Genomic DNA, 21225 nt, shown 5'->3' with positions numbered 1-21225 from the left:
TTCATTATTTGGGATAATGCATATGAATAATCAATTTTTCTTACCTTAAAAATTTGACTTTTTTTCCTGTGGGCTGTTAGGCTCGCGGGGGCTGAAAATGCTTCATTTTATTGCGTCATTCTTGGCGCGGACTTTTTGGCGCAAAAATTTTCTTTGTCATTTCCGGCGTCATACTTGTCGCCGGAAGTTGCGTAATTTTTTTGACGTTTTTGCTCCAAAAATGTCGGCGTCACCGAATGTGGCGTCATTTTTTGGCGCCAAAAGCATTTAGGCGCCAAATAATGTGGGCGTCTTTTTTGGCGCTAAAAAATATGAGCGTCATTATTGTCTCCACATTATTTAAGTCTCATTGTTTATTTGCTTCTGGTTGCTAGAAGCTTGTTCATTGGTATTTTTTCCCATTCCTGAAACTGTCATTTAAGGAATTTCATCAATTTTGCTTTATATGTTGTTTTTTCTATTACATATTGCAAGATGTCTCAGATTGACCCTGAATCAGAAGCTACTTCTGGAAAATCGCTGCCTGATGCTGGATCTACCAAAGTTAAGTGTATTTGTTGTAAACTTGTGTTATCTGTTCCTCCGGCTGTTGTTTGTGATGAATGTCATGACAAACTTTCTAATGCAGATAATATTTCATTTAGTAATGTTCCATTACCTGTTGCTGTTCCATCAACATCTAATACTCAGGGTGTTCCTGTTAACATAAGAGATTTTGTTTCTAAATCTATTAGGAAGGCTATGTCTGTTATTCCTCCTTCCAGTAAACGTAAAAAGTCTTTTAAAACTTCTCATTTTCCAGATGAATTTTTAAATGAACATCATCATTCTGATTCTGTTTCTGATAATGATTTTTCTGGTTCAGAGGATTCTGTTTCAGAGATTGATACTGATAAATCTTCATATTTATTTAAAATGGAATTTATTCGTTCTTTACTTAAAGAAGTCTTAATTGCTTTAGAAATAGAGGAATCTGGTCCTCTTGATACTAAATCTAAACGTTTAAATACGGTTTTTAAACCTCCTGTAGTTATTCCGGAAGTTTTTCCCGTCCCTGATGCTATTTCTGAAGTGGTTTCCAGGGAATGGAATAATCTGGGTAATTCTTTTACTCCTTCTAAAAGGTTTAAGAAGTTGTATCCTGTGCCATTTGACAGATTAGAGTTTTGGGACAAAATCCCTAAAGTTGATGGGGCTATCTCTACTCTTGCTAAATGTACTACTATTCCTACGACAGATAGTACTTCCTTTAAGGATCCTTTAGATAGCAAAATTGAATCCTTTCTAAGAAAAGCTTACTTATGTTCAGGTAATCTTCTTAGGCCTGCTATATCTTTGGCAGATGTTGCTGCAGCTTCAACTTTCTGGTTGGAGGCTTTAGCACAACAAGTAACAGATCATAATACTCATAGCATTGTTAATCTTCTTCAACATGCTAATAACTTTATTTGTGATGCCATCTTTGATATCATTAGGGTTGATGTCAGGTATATGTCTTAACTATTTTAGCTAGAAGAGCTTTATGGCTTAAAACTTTGAATGCTGATATGTCTTCTAAGTCAACTTTGCTTTCCCTTTCTTTCCAAGGGAATAAATTGTTTGGTTCACAGTTGGATTCTATTATTTCAACTGTTACTGGGGGGAAAGGAACTTTTTTACCACAGGATAAAAAATCTAAAGGTAAATATAGGGCTGCTAATCGTTTTCGTTCCTTTCGTCACAATAAGGAACAAAAACCTGATCCTTCCCCTACAGGAACGGTATCAGTTTGGAAACCATCTCCAGTCTGGAATAAATCCAAGCCTTTTAGAAAGCCAAAGCCAGCTCCCAAGTCCACATGAAGGTGCGGCCCTCATTCCAGCTCAGCTGGTAGGGGGCAGATTACGATTTTTCAAAGAAATTTGGATCAATTCGATTCACAATCTTTGGATTCAGAACATTGTTTCACAGGGGTACAGAATAGGCTTCAAGATAAGGCCTCCTGCAAGAAGATTTTTTCTTTCTTGTGTTCCAATAAATCCAGTGAAGGCTCAAGCGTTTCTGAAATGTGTTTCAGATCTAGAGTTGGCTGGAGTAATTGTAGCAGTTCCAGTTCTGGAACAGGGTCTGGGGTTTTACTCAAATCTATTCATTGTACCAAAGAAGGATTCCTTCGGACCAGTTCAGGATTTAAAAATATTGAATCGTTATGTAAGAATACCAACATTCAAAATGGTAACTATAAGGACTATTCTGCCTTTTGTTCAGCAAGGGAATTATATGTCCACAATAGATTTACAAGATGCATATCTGCATTTTTCGATTCATCCAGATCACTATCAGTTTCTGAGATTCTCTTTTCTAGACAAGCATTACCAGTTTGTGGCTCTGCCGTTTGGCCTAGCAACAGCTCCAAGGATTTTTACAAAGGTTCTCGGTGCCCTACTATCTGTAATCAGAGAACAGGGTATTGTGGTATTTCCTTATTTGGACGATATCTTGGTACTTGCTCAGTCTTCACATTTAGCAGAATCTCATACGAATCGACTTGTATCGTTTCTTCAAGAACATGGTTGGAGGATCAATTTACCAAAGAGTTCGTTGATTCCTCAGACAAGAGTAACCTTTTTAGGTTTCCAGATAGATTCAGTGTCCATGACTCTGTCGTTAACGGACAAGAGACGTCTGAAATTGGTTTCAGCTTGTCGAAACCTTCAGTCTCAATCATTCCCTTCGGTAGCCTTATGCATGGAAATTCTAGGTCTTATGACTGCTGCATCGGACGCGATCCCCTTTGCTCGTTTTCACATGCGACCTCTTCAGCTCTGTATGCTGAACCAGTGGTGCAGGGATTATACAAAGATATCACAATTAATATCTTTAAAACCGAATGTACGACACTCTCTGACGTGGTGGACAGACCACCATTGTTTAGTTCAGGGGGCTTCTTTTGTTCTTCCGACCTGGACTGTGATCTCAACAGATGCAAGTCTGACAGGTTGGGGAGCGGTATGGGGGTCTCTGACAGCGCAGGGGGTTTGGGAATCTCAGGAGGTGAGATTACCAATCAACATTTTGGAACTCCGTGCGATTTTCAGAGCTCTTCAGTCGTGGCCTCTTCTAAAGAGAGAGTCGTTCATTTGTTTTCAGACGGACAATGTCACAACCGTGGCATATGTCAATCATCAAGGAGGGACTCACAGTCCTATGGCTATGAAAGAAGTATCTCGAATACTTGTATGGGCGGAATCCAGCTCCTGTCTAATTTCTGCGGTTCACATCCCAGGTATAGACAATTGGGAAGCGGATTATCTCAGTCGCCAAACATTACATCCGGGCGAATGGTCTCTTCACCCAGAGGTATTTCTTCAGATTGTTCAAATCTGGGGACTTCCAGAAATAGATCTGATGGCTTCTCATCTAAACAAGAAGCTTCCCAGGTATCTGTCCAGATCCAGGGATCCTCAGGCGGAAGCAGTGGATGCATTGTCACTTCCTTGGAAGTATCATCCTGCCTATATCTTTCCGCCTCTAGTTCTTTTTCCAAGAGTGATTTCCAAGATTCTAAAGGAGCGTTCGTTTGTTCTGCTGGTGGCTCTAGCATGGCCTCACAGGTTTTGGTATGCGGATCTTGTTCGGATGGCTACTTGCCAACCTTGGACTCTTCCGTTAAGACCAGACCTTCTATCGCAAGGCCCTTTTTTCCCATCAGGATCTCAAATCCTTAAATTTGAAGGTATGGAGATTGAACGCTTGATTCTCAGTCATAGAGGTTTCTCTGACTCCGTAATTAATACTATGTTACAGGCTCGTAAATCTGTGTCTAGGAAATATATTATCGAGTCTGGAAGACTTACATTTCTTGGTGTTCTTCTCATCATTTTTCTTGGCATTCTTTTAGAATTCCTAGAATTTTACAGTTTCTTCAGGATGGTTTGGATAAAGGTTTGTCTGCAAGTTCCTTGAAATGACACATCTCTGCTCTTTCTGTTCTTTTTCACAGAAAGATTGCTAATCTTCCTGATATTCATTGTTTTGTACAGGCTTTGGTTCGTATAAAACCTGTCATTAAGTCAATTTCTCCTCCTTGGAGTTTGAATTTGGTTCTGGGGGCTCTTCAAGCTCCTCCGTTTGAACCTATGCATTCGCTGGATATTAAATTACTTTCTTGGAAAGTTTTGTTTCTTTTGGCCATCTCTTCTGCTAGAAGAGTTTCTGAATTATCTGCTCTTTCTTGTGAGTCTCCTTTTCTGATTTTTCATCAGGATAAGGCGGTTTTGCGAACTTCATTTAAATTTTTACCTAAGGTTGTGAATTCTAACAACATTAGTAGAGAAATTGTGGTTCCTTAATTGTGTCCTAATCCTAAGAACTCTAAGGAAAGATCGTTGCATTCTTTGGATGTAGTTAGAGCTTTGAAATATTATGTTGAAGCTACTAAAGATTTCAGAAAGGCTTCTAGTCTATTTGTTATCTTTTCTGGTTCTAGGAAAGGTCAGAAGTCCTCTGCCATTTCTTTGGCGTCTTGGTTAAAGTCTTTGATTCATCATGCTTATGTTGAGTCGTGTAGAACTCCGCCTCAAAGGATTACAGCTCATTCGACTAGGTCAGTTTCTACTTCCTGGGCATTTAGGAATGAAGCTTCGGTTGATCAGATTTGCAAAGCAGCAACTTGGTTTTCTTTGCATACTTTTACTAAATTCTACCATTTTGATGTGTTTTCTTCTTCTGAAGCAGTCTTTGGTAGAAAAGTACTTCAGGCAGCTGTTTCAGTTTGATTCTTCTGCTTATAAACTTTGTTTGGGGTGTGGATTATTTTTCAGCGGAATTGGCTGTCTTTATTTCATTCCTCCCTCTCTAGTGACTCTTGCATGGAAGATCCACATCTTGGGTATTCATTATCCCATACGTCACTAGCTCATGGACTCTTGCTAATTACATGAAAGAAAACATAATTTATGTAAGAACTTACCTGATAAATTAATTTCTTTCATATTAGCAAGAGTCCATGAGGCCCACCCTTTTTGTGGTGGTTATGATTTTTTTGTATAAACCACAATTATTCCTATTCCTTATTTTTTATGCTTTCGCACTTTTTTCTTATCACCCCACTTCTTGGCTATTCGTTAAACTGATTTGTGGGTGTGGTGAGGGGTGTATTTATAGGCATTTTGAGGTTTGGGAAACTTTGCCCCTCCTGGTAGGAATGTATATCCCATACGTCACTAGCTCATGGACTCTTGCTAATATGAAAGAAATGAATTTATCAGGTAAGTTCTTACATAAATTATGTTTTTTCATGTAATTGGCAAGAGTCCATGAGCTAGTGACGTATGGGATATACAATCCTACCAGGAGCGACAAAGTTTCCCAAACCTCAAAATGCCTATAAATACACCCCTCACCACACCCACAATTCAGTTTTACAAACTTTGCCTCCTGTGGAGGTGGTGAAGTAAGTTTGTGCTAAGATTTCTACGTTGACATGCGCTTCTCAGCATTTTGAAGCCCGATTCCTCTCAGCGTACAGCAAATGTCAGAGGGATGTGAAGGGAGTATCACCTATTGAATGCAATGGTTTTCCTCATGGGAGATCTATTTCATAGGTTCTCTGTTATCGGTCGTAGAGATTCATCTCCTACCTCCCTTTTCAGATCGATGATATACTCTCATATTCCATTACCTCTACTGATAACTGTTTCAGTACTGGTTTGGCTATCTGCTATATGTGGATGGGTGTCTTTCAGTAAGTATGTTTTTATTACTTAAGACACCTCATCTATGGTTTGGCACTTTATGTATTAATATAAAGTTCTAAATATATGTATTGTTCTATATTTGCCATGAGTCAGGTTCATGTATTTCCTTTTTGCAGACTGTCAGTTTCATATTTGGGGAAAATAAACATATTAAGAAATATTTTTCTTACCTGGGGTTTAAAATTGACTTCATTTTTCTTTGCAAATTGCGGGCATTATTAGGCCCGCGGGTGTGCCAAATGCTAGACTTTATTGCGTCATTCTTGGCGCGAGAATTTTTTGGTGCGAAAGTACGTCCGTTGACGCAAGTTCGTCATTTCCGGCGTCATAGTTGACACCGAGTTCCTTACACAAGGTTACGTCGTTAGTGACGCGAGTGTCCGGACGTTGTTGGCGCCAAAAAAATTTCAGTTACGTTGTGCGTCATACTTGTCGCCACATTTTTTCATTATTTTTTCACCCCATTGCTATTTGCCTCTTGCCTTTTTCTATGTCAGAGGGCTATGCTATTTGCATTTTTTCCCATTCCTGAAACTGTCATATAAGGAAATTGATAATTTTGCTTTATTTGTTGTTTTTTCTTTTACATTTTGCAAGATGTCTCAATCTGATCCTGTCTCAGAAGTATCTGTTGGAACTTTTCTGCCTGATATCGGTTCTACCAAAGCTAAGTGCATTTGTTATAAACTTGTGGAGATTATATCTCTGAATGTCATTTGTAATAGTTGTCATGATAAACTTTTACATGCAGATAATGTGTCCATCAGTTATAGTACATTGCCAATTGCAGTTCCTTCAACTTCTAATGTACATGATATACCTATGAATTTTAAAGAATTTGTTACTGATTCTATTCGGAAGTCTCAGTCTGCTTTTCCGCCTTCTAATAAACGTAAAAGGTCTTTTAAAACTTCTCATAAGGTTGATGAAATTTTAAATGATCAACAACTTAATGAATTATCCTCCTCTGTTGAGGATCTATCTGATTCAGAAGATCCTTGCTCAGATATTGACACTGACAAATCTACTTATTTATTTAAAATGGAGTATATTCGTTCTTTGTTAAAAGAAGTGTTAATTACTTTGGATTTTGAGGAAACTAGTCCTCTTGACATTAAAACTAGTAAATGTTTAAATTCTGTTTTTAAACCTCCTGTGGTTGCTCCAAAGGTTTTTCCTATTCCTGATGCTATTTCTGATATGATTTCTAAGGAATGGAATAAGCCTGGTACTTCTTTTATTCCTTCTTCAAGGTTTAAAAAATTGTATCCTTTACCAGCAATTTCAATAGAGTTTTGGGAAAAGATCCCCAAAGTTGATGGGGCTATTTCTACTCTTGCTAAACGTACCACTATTCCTATGGAAGATAGTACTTCTTTTAAAGATCCTTTAGATAGGAAACTTGAATCTTATCTAAGGAAAGCCTATTTATATTCAGGTCATCTTCTCAGGCCTGCAATTTCTTTGGCTGATGTTGCAGCTGCATCAACTTTTTGGTTGGAGAATTTAGCGCAACAAGAATTGGATTCTGACATATCTAGCATTGTTCGCTTACTGCAACATGCTAATCATTTTATTTGTGATGCCATTTTTGATATTATCAAAATTGATGTTAGATACATGTCTTTAGCTATTTTAGCTAGAAGAGCTTTGTGGCTTAAATCTTGGAATGCTGATATGACATCTAAGTCTAGATTGCTATCTCTTTCTTTCCAAGGTAATAATTTATTTGGTTCTCAGTTGGATTCTATTATTTCAACTGTTACTGGGGGGAAGGGAGTTTTTTGCCTCAGGATAAAAAACCTAAGGGTAAATCTAAGGCTTCTAACCGTTTTCATTCCTTTCGTCAAAATAAAGAACAAAAACCTAATCCTTCCCCCAAGGAATCTGTTTCCATTTGGAAGCCTTCCTCAAATTGGAATAAATCCAAGCCATTTAAGAAACCAAAGTCAGCCCCTAACTCCGCATGAAGGTGCGGCCCTCATTCCAGCTCAGCTTGTAGGTGGCAGATTAAGGTTTCTCAAGGATGTTTGGATATATTCTGTCCAAAATCATTGGATTCAAAACATTGTCTCTCAGGGGTATCGAATAGGATTCAGAGTAAGACCTCCTGTGAGAAGATTTTTTCTCTCACACATCCCAGCAAATCCAGTAAAAGCTCAGGCTTTCCTGAAGTGTGTTTCAGACCTGGAGTTATTTGGGGTAATCATGCCAGTTCCTTTTCAGGAACAGGGTCTGGGGTTTTATTCAAATCTATTCATTGTCCAAAAGAAGGAATATTCATTCAGACCAGTTCTGGATCTGAAAATTTTGAATCGTTATGTAAGAGTACCAACTTTCAAAATGGTAACTATAAGGACTATCCTGCCTTTTGTTCAGCAAGGACATTATATGTCCACAATAGACTTGCAGGATGCATACCTTCATATTCCGATTCATCCAGATCATTATCAGTTCCTGAGATTCTCTTTTCTAGACAAGCATTACCAATTTGTTGCTCTTCCGTTTGGCCTAGCAACAGCTCCAAGAATCTTTTCAAAGGATCTCGGTGCCCTGCTCTCTGTAACCAGAGAGCATGGTATTGCAGATTTCCTTATTTGGACGATATCTTGGTACTAGCTCGGTCTTTACATTCTGCAGAATCTCACACAAATCAACTAGTGTTGTTTCTTCTGAAACATGGTTGGAGGATCAATTTACCAAAAAGTTTCTTGATTCCTCAGACAAGGGTCACCTTTTTAGGTTTCCAGATAGATTCAGTGTGTCTAACAGACAAGACAAGAGACGTTTAAAATTGGTTGCAGCCTGTCGGCACCTTCAGTCTCAGTCATTCCCTTCAGTCGCTATGTGCATGGAAGCTTTAGGTCTCATGACTGCAGCTTCGGACGCGATCCCCTTTGCTCGTTTTCACATGAGACCTCTCCAGCTTTGTATGCTGAATCAGTGGTGCAGGGATTATACAAAGATATCACAATTAATATCCTTAAATCCCAATGTTCGACACTCTCTGACGTGGTGGTTAAATCACCAGCGTTTAGTTCAAGGGGCTTCTTTTGTTCGGCCAACCTGGACTGTGATCACAACAGATGCAAGTCTTTCAGGTTGGGGAGCTGTTTGGGGATCTCTGACAGCACAAGGGGTTTGGAAATCTCAAGAGGTGAGGTTAACAAACAATATTTTAGAACTCTGTGCAATTCTCAGAGCTCTTCAGTTTTGGCCTCTGTTAAAGAGAGAACCGTTAATTTGTTTTCAGACAGACAATATCACAACAGTGGCATATGTCAATCATCAGGGTGGGACTCACAGTCCCCAAGCTATGAAAGAAGTATCTCGGATACTTGTTTGGGCGGAATCCAGCTCCTGTCTAATTTCTGTGGTGCATATCCCAGGTGTAGACAATTGGGAGGTGGATTATCTCAGCCTTCAGACTTTACATCCGGGGGAGTGGTCTCTCCATCCAGATGTGTTTTCTCAGATTGTTCAGATGTAGGGTCTTCCAGAGATAGATCTGATGGCCTCTCATCTAAACAAGAAACTTCCCAGATACCTGTCCAGGGATTTTCAGGCAGAAGCAGTGGATGCATTGACACTTCCTTGGTGTTATCAACCTGCTTATATTTTCCCGCCTCTAGTTCTTCTTCCAAGAGTGATCTCCAGAATCATCACAGAACAATCGTTTGTGTTGCTGGTGGCTCCAGCATGGCCTCACAGGTTTTGTTATGCAGATCTTGTTCGGATGTCCAGTTGCAAACCTTGGCCACTTCCGTTAAGGCTGGACCTATTGTCTCAAGGTCCGTTTTTCCATCAGGATCTCAAATCATTAAATTAGAAGGTGTGGAAATTGAACGCATAGTGCTAAGTCATAAAGGTTTCTCTGACTCAGTGATTAAACAAGAGTTTGGAAGACTTACATTTCATGGTGTTCTTCTCATAAATTTTCTTGGCATTCTTTTAGAATTCATAGAATTTTACAGTTTCTTCAGGATGGTTTGGATAAGGGTTTGTCTGCAAGTTCCTTGAAGGGACAAATCTCTGCTCTTTTTGTTTTATTTCACAGAAAGATTGCCAAACTTCCTGATATTCACTGTTTTGTACAGGCTTTGGTTCGTATCAAGCCTGTCATTAAATCAATCTCTCCTCCTTGGAGTCTTAATTTGGTTTTGAGGGCTTTACAGGCTCCTCCATTTGAGCCTATGCATTCTTTGGACATTAAACTACTTTCTTGGAAAGTGTTGTTCCTTTTGGCCATCTCTTCTGCTAGAAGAGTTTGTGAGCTATCTACTCTTTCTTGTGAATCTCCTTTTCTGATTTTTCATCAGGATAAGGCGGTTTTGTGGACTTTAGTAGAGAAATTGTTGTCCCTTCATTGTGTCCTAATCCTAAGAATTTGTTGGAAACATCCTTACATTCTTTGCATGTGGTGAGAGCTTTGACATATTATGTTGAAGCTACTAAAGATTTCAGGAAGACTTCTAGTCTATTTGTTATATTTTCTGGTTCTAGGAAAGGTCAGAAGGCTTCTGCTATTTCCTTGGCTTCTTAGTTAAAGCTTTTGATTCATCTAGCTTATTTGGAGTCGGGTCAGGCCCCGCCTAAGAGAATTACAGCTCATTCTACTAGATCAGTCTCCACTTTGTGGGCTTTTAAGAATGAAGCTTCAGTTGATTAGATTTGCAAAGCGGCGACTTGGTCCTCTTTGCATACATTTACTAAATTCTACCGTTTTGATGTATTTGCTTCTTCAGAAGCAGTTTTTGGTTGAAAAGTTCTTCAGGCAGCTGTTTCAGTTTGATTCTTCTGCTTATGTTGTACATTTTTTCTTGTCATTAAAGAATAAACTTATAATGTGGGTTGTGGATTATTTTTTTCAGCAGAAAATGACTGTTCTTCATTTTTTTCCCTCTCTAGTGACTCTTGCATAGAGTTCCACATCTTGGGTATTGATATCCCATACGTCACTAGCTCATGGACTCTTGCCAATTACATGAAAGAAAACATAATTTATGTAAGAATTTACCTGATAAATTAATTTCTTTCATATTGGCAAGAGCCCATGAGCTAGTGATGTATGGGATATACAATCCTACCAGGAGGGGCAAAGATCTTTTTGTATAAAGCACAATTATTTCCAAATTCCTTTGTTGATGCTTTTTACTCCTTTCTTTATCACCCCACTGCTTGGCTATTCGTTAAACTGAATTGTGGGTGTGGCGAGGGGTGTATTTATAGGCATTTTGAGGTTTGGGAAACTTTGCCCCTCCTGGTAGGATTGTATATCCCATACGTCACTAGCTCATGGATTCTTGCCAATATGATAGAAATGAATTTATCAGGTAAATTCTTACATAAATTATGTTTTTATTTTAGTACTGGCAGACTTTCTGCCAGTACTTAAGATTATGGGGACAATTGTGGGGTGGGGGAGGGAAGAGAGCTGTTTGGGATGAATCAGGGGTTGGGGTGTGTCATGTGGGATCTCTACACTAAAGCTAAAATTAACCCTACAAGCTCCCTAATTAACCCCTTCACTGCTGGGCATAATACACATGTGGTGCGCAGTGGCATTTAGCTGCCTTCTAATTAGCAAAAGGCAATGCCAAAGCCATATACGTCTGCTATTTCTAAACAAAGGGGATCCCAGAGAAGCATTTACAACCATTTATGCCATAATTGCACAAGCTGTTTGTAAATAATTTTAGTGAGAAACCTAAAGTTTGTGAAAAAATTAACAATTTTTTTTATTTGATCGCATTTGGCAGTGAAATGGTGGCATGAAATATACCAAAATGGGCCTAGATCACTCCTTTGGGTTGTCTACTAAAAAGAATATATACATGTGAAGGGTTAGCCAGGGATTCCTGACAGATATCAGTGTTCCAATGTAACTGTCGCTAATTTTGAAGAAAAAAAATTGGAAATATCAAAGTGCTACTTGTACTTATTGCCCTATAACTTGCAAAAATAGCAAAGAACATGTAAACATTGCGTATTTGATCGCATTTGGCAGTGAAATGGTGGCATGAAATATACCAAAATGGGCCCAGATCACTCCTTTGGGTTGTCTACTAAAAAAAATATATACATGTGAAGGGTTAGTCAGGGATTCCTGACAGATATCAGTGTTCCAATGTAACTGTGGCTAATTTTGAAGAAAAAAAAATTGGAAATAGCAAAATGCTACTTTTACTTATTGCCCTATAACTTGCAAAAATAGCAAAGAACATGTAAACATTGCGTATTTCTAAACTCAGGATAAAATTTAGAAACTATTTAGCATGGGTGTTTTTTGGTGGTTGTAGATGTGTAACAGATTTTTTTTTCTAATTTTTTCATCATATTTTATATTTTTTTTATAGTAAATTATAAGATATGAAGAAAATAAGGGTATCTTTAGAAAGTCCATTTAATGGGGAGAAAAACGGTGTGTGTACGTTAAGGGGAGTGTGTCCCCGAAACGTCACGCTTGTTTCTAAATAAAAGTACACTTGAAAAAGACCAGCGAGTGCCGTCCTCTATCTCTATATATAGAAAAACAAGCACGGGGAAGGCACTCACCGTTTCAAATATAACCTTTTATTTCATCTGTGAAATAAAAGGTTATATTTGAAACGGTGAGTGCCTTCCCCGTGCTTGTTTTTCTATATTGATTTTTTGAAGTGCACCCCGGCTGCTGACACAGTACAAAGAAGGGTGCTGGAACCCTCCCTGCAGCGTGTATATATATATATATATATATATATATATATGTGTGTGGGTACAGTAAATGAATAAGAGGAAAATTACAGCTAAACACAAACACCACAGAAATGTAAAAATAACCCTGGTCCCAAACGGTCAACAAATGGAAAAGTGCTTTAGTCACTAAGGGGTTAAAGGGATACTAAACCTATTTTTTTCTTTTTCTTTCATGATTCAGATAGAGGCATCTAAGCTAAGGAGCCAGACAATTTTTGGTTCAGCCCTGGACAGCACTTGTTTATTGGTTGGTGCATTTAGCCACCAATCAGCAAGCACAACACAGGTTGTGAACCAATAATGGGCCGGTTTCTAAACTTACATTCTTGCTTTTCAAATAAATATTGCAAGAGAATGAAGAAAAATTGATAATAGGAGTAAATTAGAAAGTTGCTTAAAAATGCTGCTCTATCTGAATCATGAAATAAAAAATTTGGGTTCAGTGTCCCTTTATGCCACGTAGCACATTAATTCTGAAGCTATTTATTATTCATTTTATAAAGTAAATATTACATTATAAGCTGAACACTTTAAAGATTGTATTCATATTCCTATATTTAACTCAATTTTGCAAAAGACCAAAGCACAGTTTGTTCAACATTTGTAGAAAAGAAAGAATTTTAAAATTGAGAACTCAATGTTCTTTTTATACAGCAGATATTGTGTTGATCCATATTCCTTTTTATTACAATACAATAGATAAATAACATGAGCTTCTGTTGTGACTTCTTTCTTTCTTTCTTTCTTTCTTTCTTCCTTCTTTACAGTTGACCTGCCGCTATTTTTCCCACGTGACCAACCCTCGTTAACGTTTCAGTCTGTTTATCACTTCACAAACAGCGGCCAACTGTACTCTCAGACGCAGAAGAATTATCCATATAGCCCTCGCTGGGATGGAAATGAAATGGCTAAAAGAGCAAAGTAAGACATATTTATATCAGGATTGTCAGTATTTTTATAGAGAAACTCTTGTTCTAATGCAGAATAATTAACAGTGAATAAAGAGAATACAATTATTAAATCGTTCTGTAGTACCTGAGGTTTACAACATTTTATTTTTTTGTAATAACATTTAATAGTGTATTGAAAGTCTTCAAAACAGTTAAACATGTAGTCAGTATTGCACTTATGGTATACTCCACCTGCAGGACTTGACAAACCCAGGAGTCAGATGCTCCTAGAGCTTTTCCTCTGGCTTCTAACTTTATGGGTATCTAAATACAAATACCACTGTCTGGCTCCTAAAAGTATGTCTAAATATTGTTACTGGCTCCTAAATGTTAAACAGATTTGTCGGCCCAGATATATACTTGTTCTTGATTGGCTCGACTGTATTCTCATCTGCTGTAACTCAGGAACACAAATTTGACTTATGTATGTAACCAATTTGCAGGGGTTACACTAATTATTATAGAAATTATTTTTCTTTCCTATGGCATGGAGAGTCCACGAATCATTCCAATTACTAGTGGGATATTCACTCCTGGCCAGTGGCCAGCAGGAGGAGGCAAAGAGCACCCCAGCAGAGCTGTTAAGTATCACTTCCCTTACCCATAACCCCCAGTCATTCTCTTTGCCTCTGTCAATGGAGGATGTGCAAAGATGGTGTCTGAAGATTTTTAATCCTTTTATGGGTACTTTTCCCTGCAAGCAAGGATTGGGGTCAAGCTGTGTCCATGTCAATCTCTTTAGTAAGAGTAATGGTGGCTATTAGCAGTTAGAAGACGGCGAGGTGGTCTTTGCTTAACTTCTAACATTATTGCTACCCCTATTATAGAAAGCCAGGGTTGGTTACTCGGTGTAAGGCTTTAACCACTTTGATTAGAGGTTAGATATGGGTTTGTAGCTTCTCAAGTTGTTTAATTCAATATTGAGGAATTGAAACTTGAAAAAGAGAAGCATTTTCTCTCTAGTTAAAAGTTAAGTTAAACGTAATCAGCACAAGCTGGGTTTAACTACAAGTTGCAGAGAAAGAGACTTGAATATTTCAGGATAATTATAGAGTGAATATTTACTTGTTGCAATCTGTAACAAAAGTATTCTTAGAGTTCGTAGAATATACTTTGAAATCAGTTTGTTTTAAAGAGAATAAACACATATGATATTATACAATTACTTAGATACCAAGTCATAGCATACAATTCAGTTACAAAATATTGTCCCAATTATAGATGAGTATGAGCATAAAGTATTGTACAGTTAGCACTTGTTTAACTTTATACGATGAAGGTGCAGAGTACTGTATTAGATGAACTGGCTGACTGCGCCTGTGAGTTTCTCTGTTAGTTGCGGCAGTGAATGGAGATTGAAGCGAGGCACGTGACGTCAGCACAGGTTGGATGTGACTCCGTGAATCGGATAAGATAGTAGCAAGCTGTAGTTTGGTAGGCAATGGAAAATGAAAGTAAACTTGACTCAAGATAGCAATTGGTAGTAGTTGAAAATATAAAGTTACCACATATGATGATGAACAAAGCTTCATTCAATTCAAGATGAAAAGCAAATCCTCAGTAGCGAAGTGTCCGCAAAGCAAGGAGGTAAACGTCTCAAATAAGTCAGGATTCAAAGTAAGTGAAATTTGCTCAGTGAGCAGTGAGAGACAGATGTACTGAATACACACAAATTATCAAGCAAGGAGGAAGTGGAATGAACATCCTTTTAAAGGTTATGCTGAAACAGAAGAGAGGGAGACGGCGCACATCCGACTCAAGGTAGTAGTTTATTTGGTGAAAATAGACACACACTAGTAATAACACTTACTAGATGGTAGATAAAAATAGGCCCCAAAACACTGTGGTAGTAAAGTTCACAATGGAAATGTGACAGCGTCAGTCCAATCTGAAGGAGCCGTCTACGTTCAGAGGATTCAAAAGTTCCCGGCTGTTGCTACGAATGCGTGATTGACAGAACACGTCACTTAGTGTCTTTCCAGCTGGTGCTACAGATCCACAGGATGACCAAAAAGCTCGAGCTTTTCTCACAATTGTCATCTCTCTGCCATCCACATCCCAGGAGTGGACAACTGGAAAGCGGATTTTCTGAGCAGACACTTTTTATCCAGGAGAGTGGGCTCTCCACCCAGAGGTTTTCACAATGATAACCCTCAAGTGGGGGTTCCGAAGTTGGATCTGATGGCGTCTTGTCAAAACGCCAATCTTCCAAAGTACGGTTCAAGGTCAAGAGATCATCAAGCCGTTCTGATAGATGCTCTGGCGGTTCCTTGGAATTTCAATCTAGCATACCTGTTTCCGCCATTTGCTCTCCTTCCACGAGTAATTGCTCGCATCAAGCAAGAGAGAGCTTCTGTAATTCTAGTAGCTCCTGCATGGCCCCGCATGATCTGGTTTGCGGATCTGGTGACAATCTCATCTCTTTCGTCCTGGAGGTTACTTCTGAGGAAGGACCTTCTTCAGGGTCTCTCCCTTAATTCAAATCTGTTTTTTCTGAAGCTGACTGCTTTTAGATTGAACGTCTAGTTTTGGCTAGACGTGGCTTCTCTGACAAAGTCATAGATACTATGCTTCAGGCTCGTAAATCGGTTACTCACAGAATTTACCATAGGGTATGGTGTAAATACCTTCATTGGTGTGATTCAAAGGGTTTTTATTGGAACAAAGTAAGGGTTCCTCGAATTTTGGCTTTTTTTCAGGAGGGCCTGGAGAAAGGTTTGTCGGTCAGTACTCTGAAGGGTCAGATTTCTGCACTGTCTATTCTTTTGCAGTTCTGCCATATGTTTAGTCTTTTGTTTAGGCCTTGGTCAGAATCAGGCCTGTGTTTAAACCTGTTGCTCCTCCTTGGAGCCTTAATCTTGTTCTTAGAGTTTTACAGCAGGCTCTGTTTGAGCCGATGCATTCTGTTGATATTAAAGTACTATCTTGGAAGGTTTTGTTTCTTATTACTATTTCTTCTGCTCGCAGAGTTTCTGTACTTTCGGCTCTGCAGTGTGATTCCCCTTACCTTATTTTTCATGCTGATAAGGTGGTCCTCCGTACTAAGCTGGGGTTTCTCCCTAAGGTAGTGTCGGATCGCTATATTAATCAAAAAATTGTTGTTCCCTCTTTTTGTCCCAACCCTTCTTCCCAGAAGTAACGTCTTTTGCATAACTTGGATGTTATGCATACTTTAAAATTTTACCTTCAAGCAACTAAAGATTTTCGGCAGACTTCTGCCCTGTTTGTTGTTTTCTCTAGTAAGCGTAGGGGTCAGAAGGCCACTTCTACCACTCTTTCTCTCTGGTTGAGAAGTGTTGTCCGTTTAGCTTATGAGACTGCTGTACAACAGCCTCCTGAGAGAATTACAGATCATTCCACTAGAGTTGTCTCTTGTTTCTGGGCTTTCAAAAATGAAGCTTCGGTGGAGCAAATTTGCAAGGGGGCCACATGGTCCTCTATTCATACTTTTTCCAAATTTTTTGGATACTTTTTCTGAGGCTTCTTTTGGGAGAAAAAGTTGTGTTCTTCAAGTTGTGGTGCCTTTGGTATAGGTCTGCCTGTTTTGTTATCCCTTCCTTTCATTCTGTGTCCTCTAGCCTGGGTATTGGTTCCCACTAGTAATTGGAATGATTCATGGACTCTCCATGCCATAGGAAAAAAAACAAAATTTATGCTTACTTAATAAATGTATTTATTTCCAGGCATGGAGAGTCCACGCCCCGTCCTTATTTATATTTAGGCAGTAGGTTTTTTTAAAAAAAAAACCTCAGGCACCTCTATACCTTTGTGTTATCTTCTTTTTCCATTTACCTTCGGCCGAATGACTGGGGGTTATGGGTAAGGGATGTGATACTTAACAGCTCTGCTTGGGTGCTCTTTGCCTCCTCCTGCTGGACAGGAGTGAATATCCCACTAGTAATTGGAATGATTTGTGGATTCTACATGCCTGGAAAGAAAAAAATTCAGGTAAGCATAAATGTTGTTTTTTTTTTGTTTTTTGGGGGGGGGTTTTGTAAATAGAATGGAGGAAAAAGGGAAACACGTTGTTGGCCAAAAAAAAAACATTTCCTTCCTAATTTATTTCAGTAGTTTCCTGAGTATGACTCCATTTTCCCTTTGACATCAGTCTCTTTTCATTAGTAATGTGTGTGTTTTAGTACTGTTAAATTCTGGAGATCATAGGCAGCTGACTGTTAAGGTATTTAAGTTAAAAATACCAGGGATTCAGCACATGCGCAGCTAACCAGACAGTTTTATTGTACACTCACTTATTACGTTTTATTATATTTATTTATTTATTTTTTCTTCTAACTCTTACTGCTGGTGACTTACATAAGAGCAGATATATACTGTACATTTTTTTTTTTTATTATTTTATTAACAATATATCATACATACACGAGTAAGCAGAAATTGTTTCACAAAATGTCGGTATGTCTTTTACAATCAGAAGTTAGTTGGAGATTTTTCCTCATAGCAGTAGGTTATGATGATAGTCCTTTGCCTTCCGGAATGGCTGCGTAGTAGGTCATTTTCCATCTAATATTTGGAGAGTCAACGGCTTAATTCATTACTTGTGGGAAGACACCCAAGCCCTAGCCTTAAATACCTCCCTCACTCCCCTCATCCCCCATTCATTCTTTGCCTTTCGTCACAGGAGGATGGCAGAGAAGTGTCAGAAGATTTCGGAGTAGTCTCTAATGGAGGGTAGTACTCTTCGGAATGGGACTGGAGTTTTAAGTTGTCTTGTCAGCCTCTCAGTGAGAGCATTGACGAATTTTAGGGTCTGGAGATGCAGGGAGAGTCTTTCTGCAAAACCATCCAGACTCCTATTAACAGCTCCTTAAGCAATCAGTGTTGATGAGTTTCACTGCCTGCTTTCTTCACTCAAGTCCATGTCAGGAGTGATGCTACACACTGTCAAACTTGAGAGGCCGTGTTCCTGTTCCATGGCGTTGATTCTGGTAAGATTGTTTCATTTTTTATGTCTATAATGATAACACAACAAGACAGGGTCACAGTGTGGCTCCTTTATCTGTATAGAATCAAGGGTTAATATCTCCAGAAGGTGATTTTTGAACAGGGTGGATGTATACATGATTGTGTTTTATTGTGTTTTTGCTGCAACGTGTGTAAGATGTGGCTCTGGCAATGTGGAACTGTCAGTTTTTTTCCTTCCTTGATTACTGTGCAGCCTGTTTAGTTGGCGTGCTTTTTTCCTGGCTGCGGGGGAGGTCCTGCACGGCACTCCATGTGACCGGGTGTGGCCTCTTTCTCTTCCTTTTGCTGACCGCTGGTTGCAGGAGACGTTTACAAAGTTTCTCTGTGGGCCTGGGTCATAGGAGGTGGTGAGTGCCCGGCCATTGGAAGTATAAAGGTGCCATTTAATCCTTTTCTGTAGTCCTTATAAAAGTGCAAGCTATGGAGGACTCTGATATGTTAGAGGGTACTCCCTCTTTAACTAAATATAATGCCTGTGTTTATTGTGAGGAGGTTTCGGTATCTCCGCCTGCTCAACTATGTTCCACATGCCTCAACAAAATAGTGATATCCTAAAGAAATAAAATGTTAAGTACCACTGAGCCGTCCCCCTCTGAGGGGTCTCTGTCCCGTGAGGCGCGTTCCCTACATTCATCTCGGATTACAGATGCAACTCCCCAATGCACTTCTAATCCTCTGGCGGGAGGGGCCACGTTGCCGCCCGATTTTGCTGAGCAGTTGCAAACGGCAGTATCTGTGGTCATTAGTGCTTTACCTCGCCCGGCCAAGCGAAAGGTAAAATATTGCTATCCTTCCCAGGGGTCATCTACTCTGTTGGATGTACCTGAGACTAGATTATCCACTGATGCTGAGGATTCCGATACTTCACAGGCCTCTCTCTCTGGATCGGAATCTGCGGCCTCTGGCTACGGAGGAACCATACTTTAGGTTTAGGATGGAGAACTTACACTTTTTGTTAAGAGGTGTTGGCGACTCTAGAGGTTCCGGAACTGAAGCTACCAGAGGAACCTTCTATTCATAAGCTGGATAAAGTTTGAGGACAGGGTAGTGCCCCAGACTTTCCCAGTTCCCATAAAGATGGCGAATATTATCAAGAACGAATGGGAGAGACTTGGATCGTCTTTCTCCCCTTCTTGTTCCCGGTTCCAGATGCTCAGCTAGAATTATGGGAATCTGTCCCTAAGGTGGATGGAGCTATCTCCACGCTCACTAAAGGCACCACTATCCCGCTTGATAGTTTGTCGTTTAAGAAACCGATGGATAAGAAATTGTAGACCCTGTTAAGAAAAATGTTTCAGCACACAGGGTTCGTTTTTCAACCTGCTGCCGCGGTTGCTGCAGTTGCGGGAGCCGCTACTTATTGGTGCGACTCTCCGTCAGAGATGATCGAGGTGGAAACTCCCCTCGATGAAATTCATGAAAGAATTAACGCCCTGAGGGTTGCTAATTCATTTATTTGTGATACTAATATGTAGATTGTTCGCTTGAATGGGAAGACATCAGGCTTTTCTGTTCTGGCCCGGAGGGCCCTGTGGTTGAAGTCGTGGTCTGCTGTCATGGCGTCCAAATCTAGATTGCTTTCCCTTCCATTTAAGGAAAATATTATTTTTGGTCCCAACGACAGCAACCTGCCGCAAAGCCTGAGCAGTCCAAGGGATCTTGGAAACCCTCTCAGTCTTGGAATAATGCCAAGCAGAGCAAGAATCCCACCAAGACAAAATCAGCATGAAGGGGCAGCTGCCGAGCCGTCACTGGATCTCGTAGGGGGCAAACTCTCTTTTTTTCCCGGAGGCTTGGTTGAGAGACGTACAGGATCCTTGGGTTCTGGAAGTTGTTGCCCAGGGTACTATTCAAACCTTTTTGTGGTCCCAAAGAAGGAGGGCACATTTTGCCCTATTCTAGACCTAAAGTGCTTAAACAAGTTTCTGTCGGTTCCATCGTTCAAAATGGAAACGATAAGGTCTATTCTGCCCCTAGTTCAAGAGGGTCAGTTTATGACTAGGATAGACTTGAAGGACGTTTACCTTCATGTGCCAATCCACAAGGATCACTTCAGGTTCTTAAGGTTTGCTTTTCTGGAGCAGCACTTCAAGTTTGTTATTCTTCCCTTTGGGCTGGCTACTGCTCCAAGAATCTTCACAAAGGTTCTGGGAGCTCTGCTCGCGGTGGGGAGATCCAGAGGGATAGCAATGGCTCCTTATCTGGATGACATTCTTGTTCAGGCTCCATCCTACCAGTTGGCAGACGACCATTTGAGAGTTCTTCTCCTTCTTCTGCAATCTCATGGATGGAAGGTAAACTCCGGAAAGAGTTCTCTGGTTCCCAGTACCAGAGTGGAGTTCCTGGGGGAACTGATAGATGCCTTAGCAGTGCCTTGGGGATTCAACCTAGTGTACATATTTCCACCATTACAACTTCTACCTTGTGTAGTGGCACGCATCAAACAGGAGCATGCCTCAACTATTCTGATTGCTCCGTCGTGGGCACGGAGGATGTGGTTTGCGGATCTAGTGGGGATGTCAACCTCCCCTTCATGGAGGTTGCCCTGTCACAGGGATCTGCTGGTACAGGGTCCCTTTGTGCATCAGAGTCTAGATTTTCTGAGACTGACTGTGTGGAGATTGAACGCTTAGTCTTAGCTAGAAGAGGTTTTTCTGAGAGGGTGATTGATACTCTCATTCAATCCAGAAAGCCGGTTACCCATCACGTCTACCATAAGGTGTGGAGGACCTACTTACTCTTGTGTGAATCTCGTGGATATTCTTGGCATAAGGTCAAGGTATCCAAAATTCTTTCCTATCTCCAGGATGGTCTGGAGA

General features: G+C 39.8%; 1 protein-coding gene across 2 annotated transcripts in view; it reads left to right on the top strand.

Moving 5' to 3' along the window:
* The window catches only part of BABAM2 (BRISC and BRCA1 A complex member 2), an 896806-nt gene that overhangs the window by 777550 nt on the left and 98031 nt on the right, over positions 1 to 21225 (top strand). For both annotated transcript variants that reach the window (XM_053712651.1, XM_053712652.1), the window contains exon 11: positions 13241 to 13394. In XM_053712651.1, coding sequence (XP_053568626.1) covers positions 13241 to 13394 — 154 coding nt within the window. The remainder of the gene's footprint in view (positions 1 to 13240; positions 13395 to 21225) is intronic.

Source organism: Bombina bombina, chromosome 4 (genome assembly GCF_027579735.1).
Source record: "Bombina bombina isolate aBomBom1 chromosome 4, aBomBom1.pri, whole genome shotgun sequence".
Taxonomy (NCBI): Eukaryota; Metazoa; Chordata; class Amphibia; order Anura; family Bombinatoridae; genus Bombina; species Bombina bombina.
The sequence above is the reverse complement of the archived record's forward strand: the minus strand, read 5'-3'. Positions and strand labels throughout refer to the sequence as shown.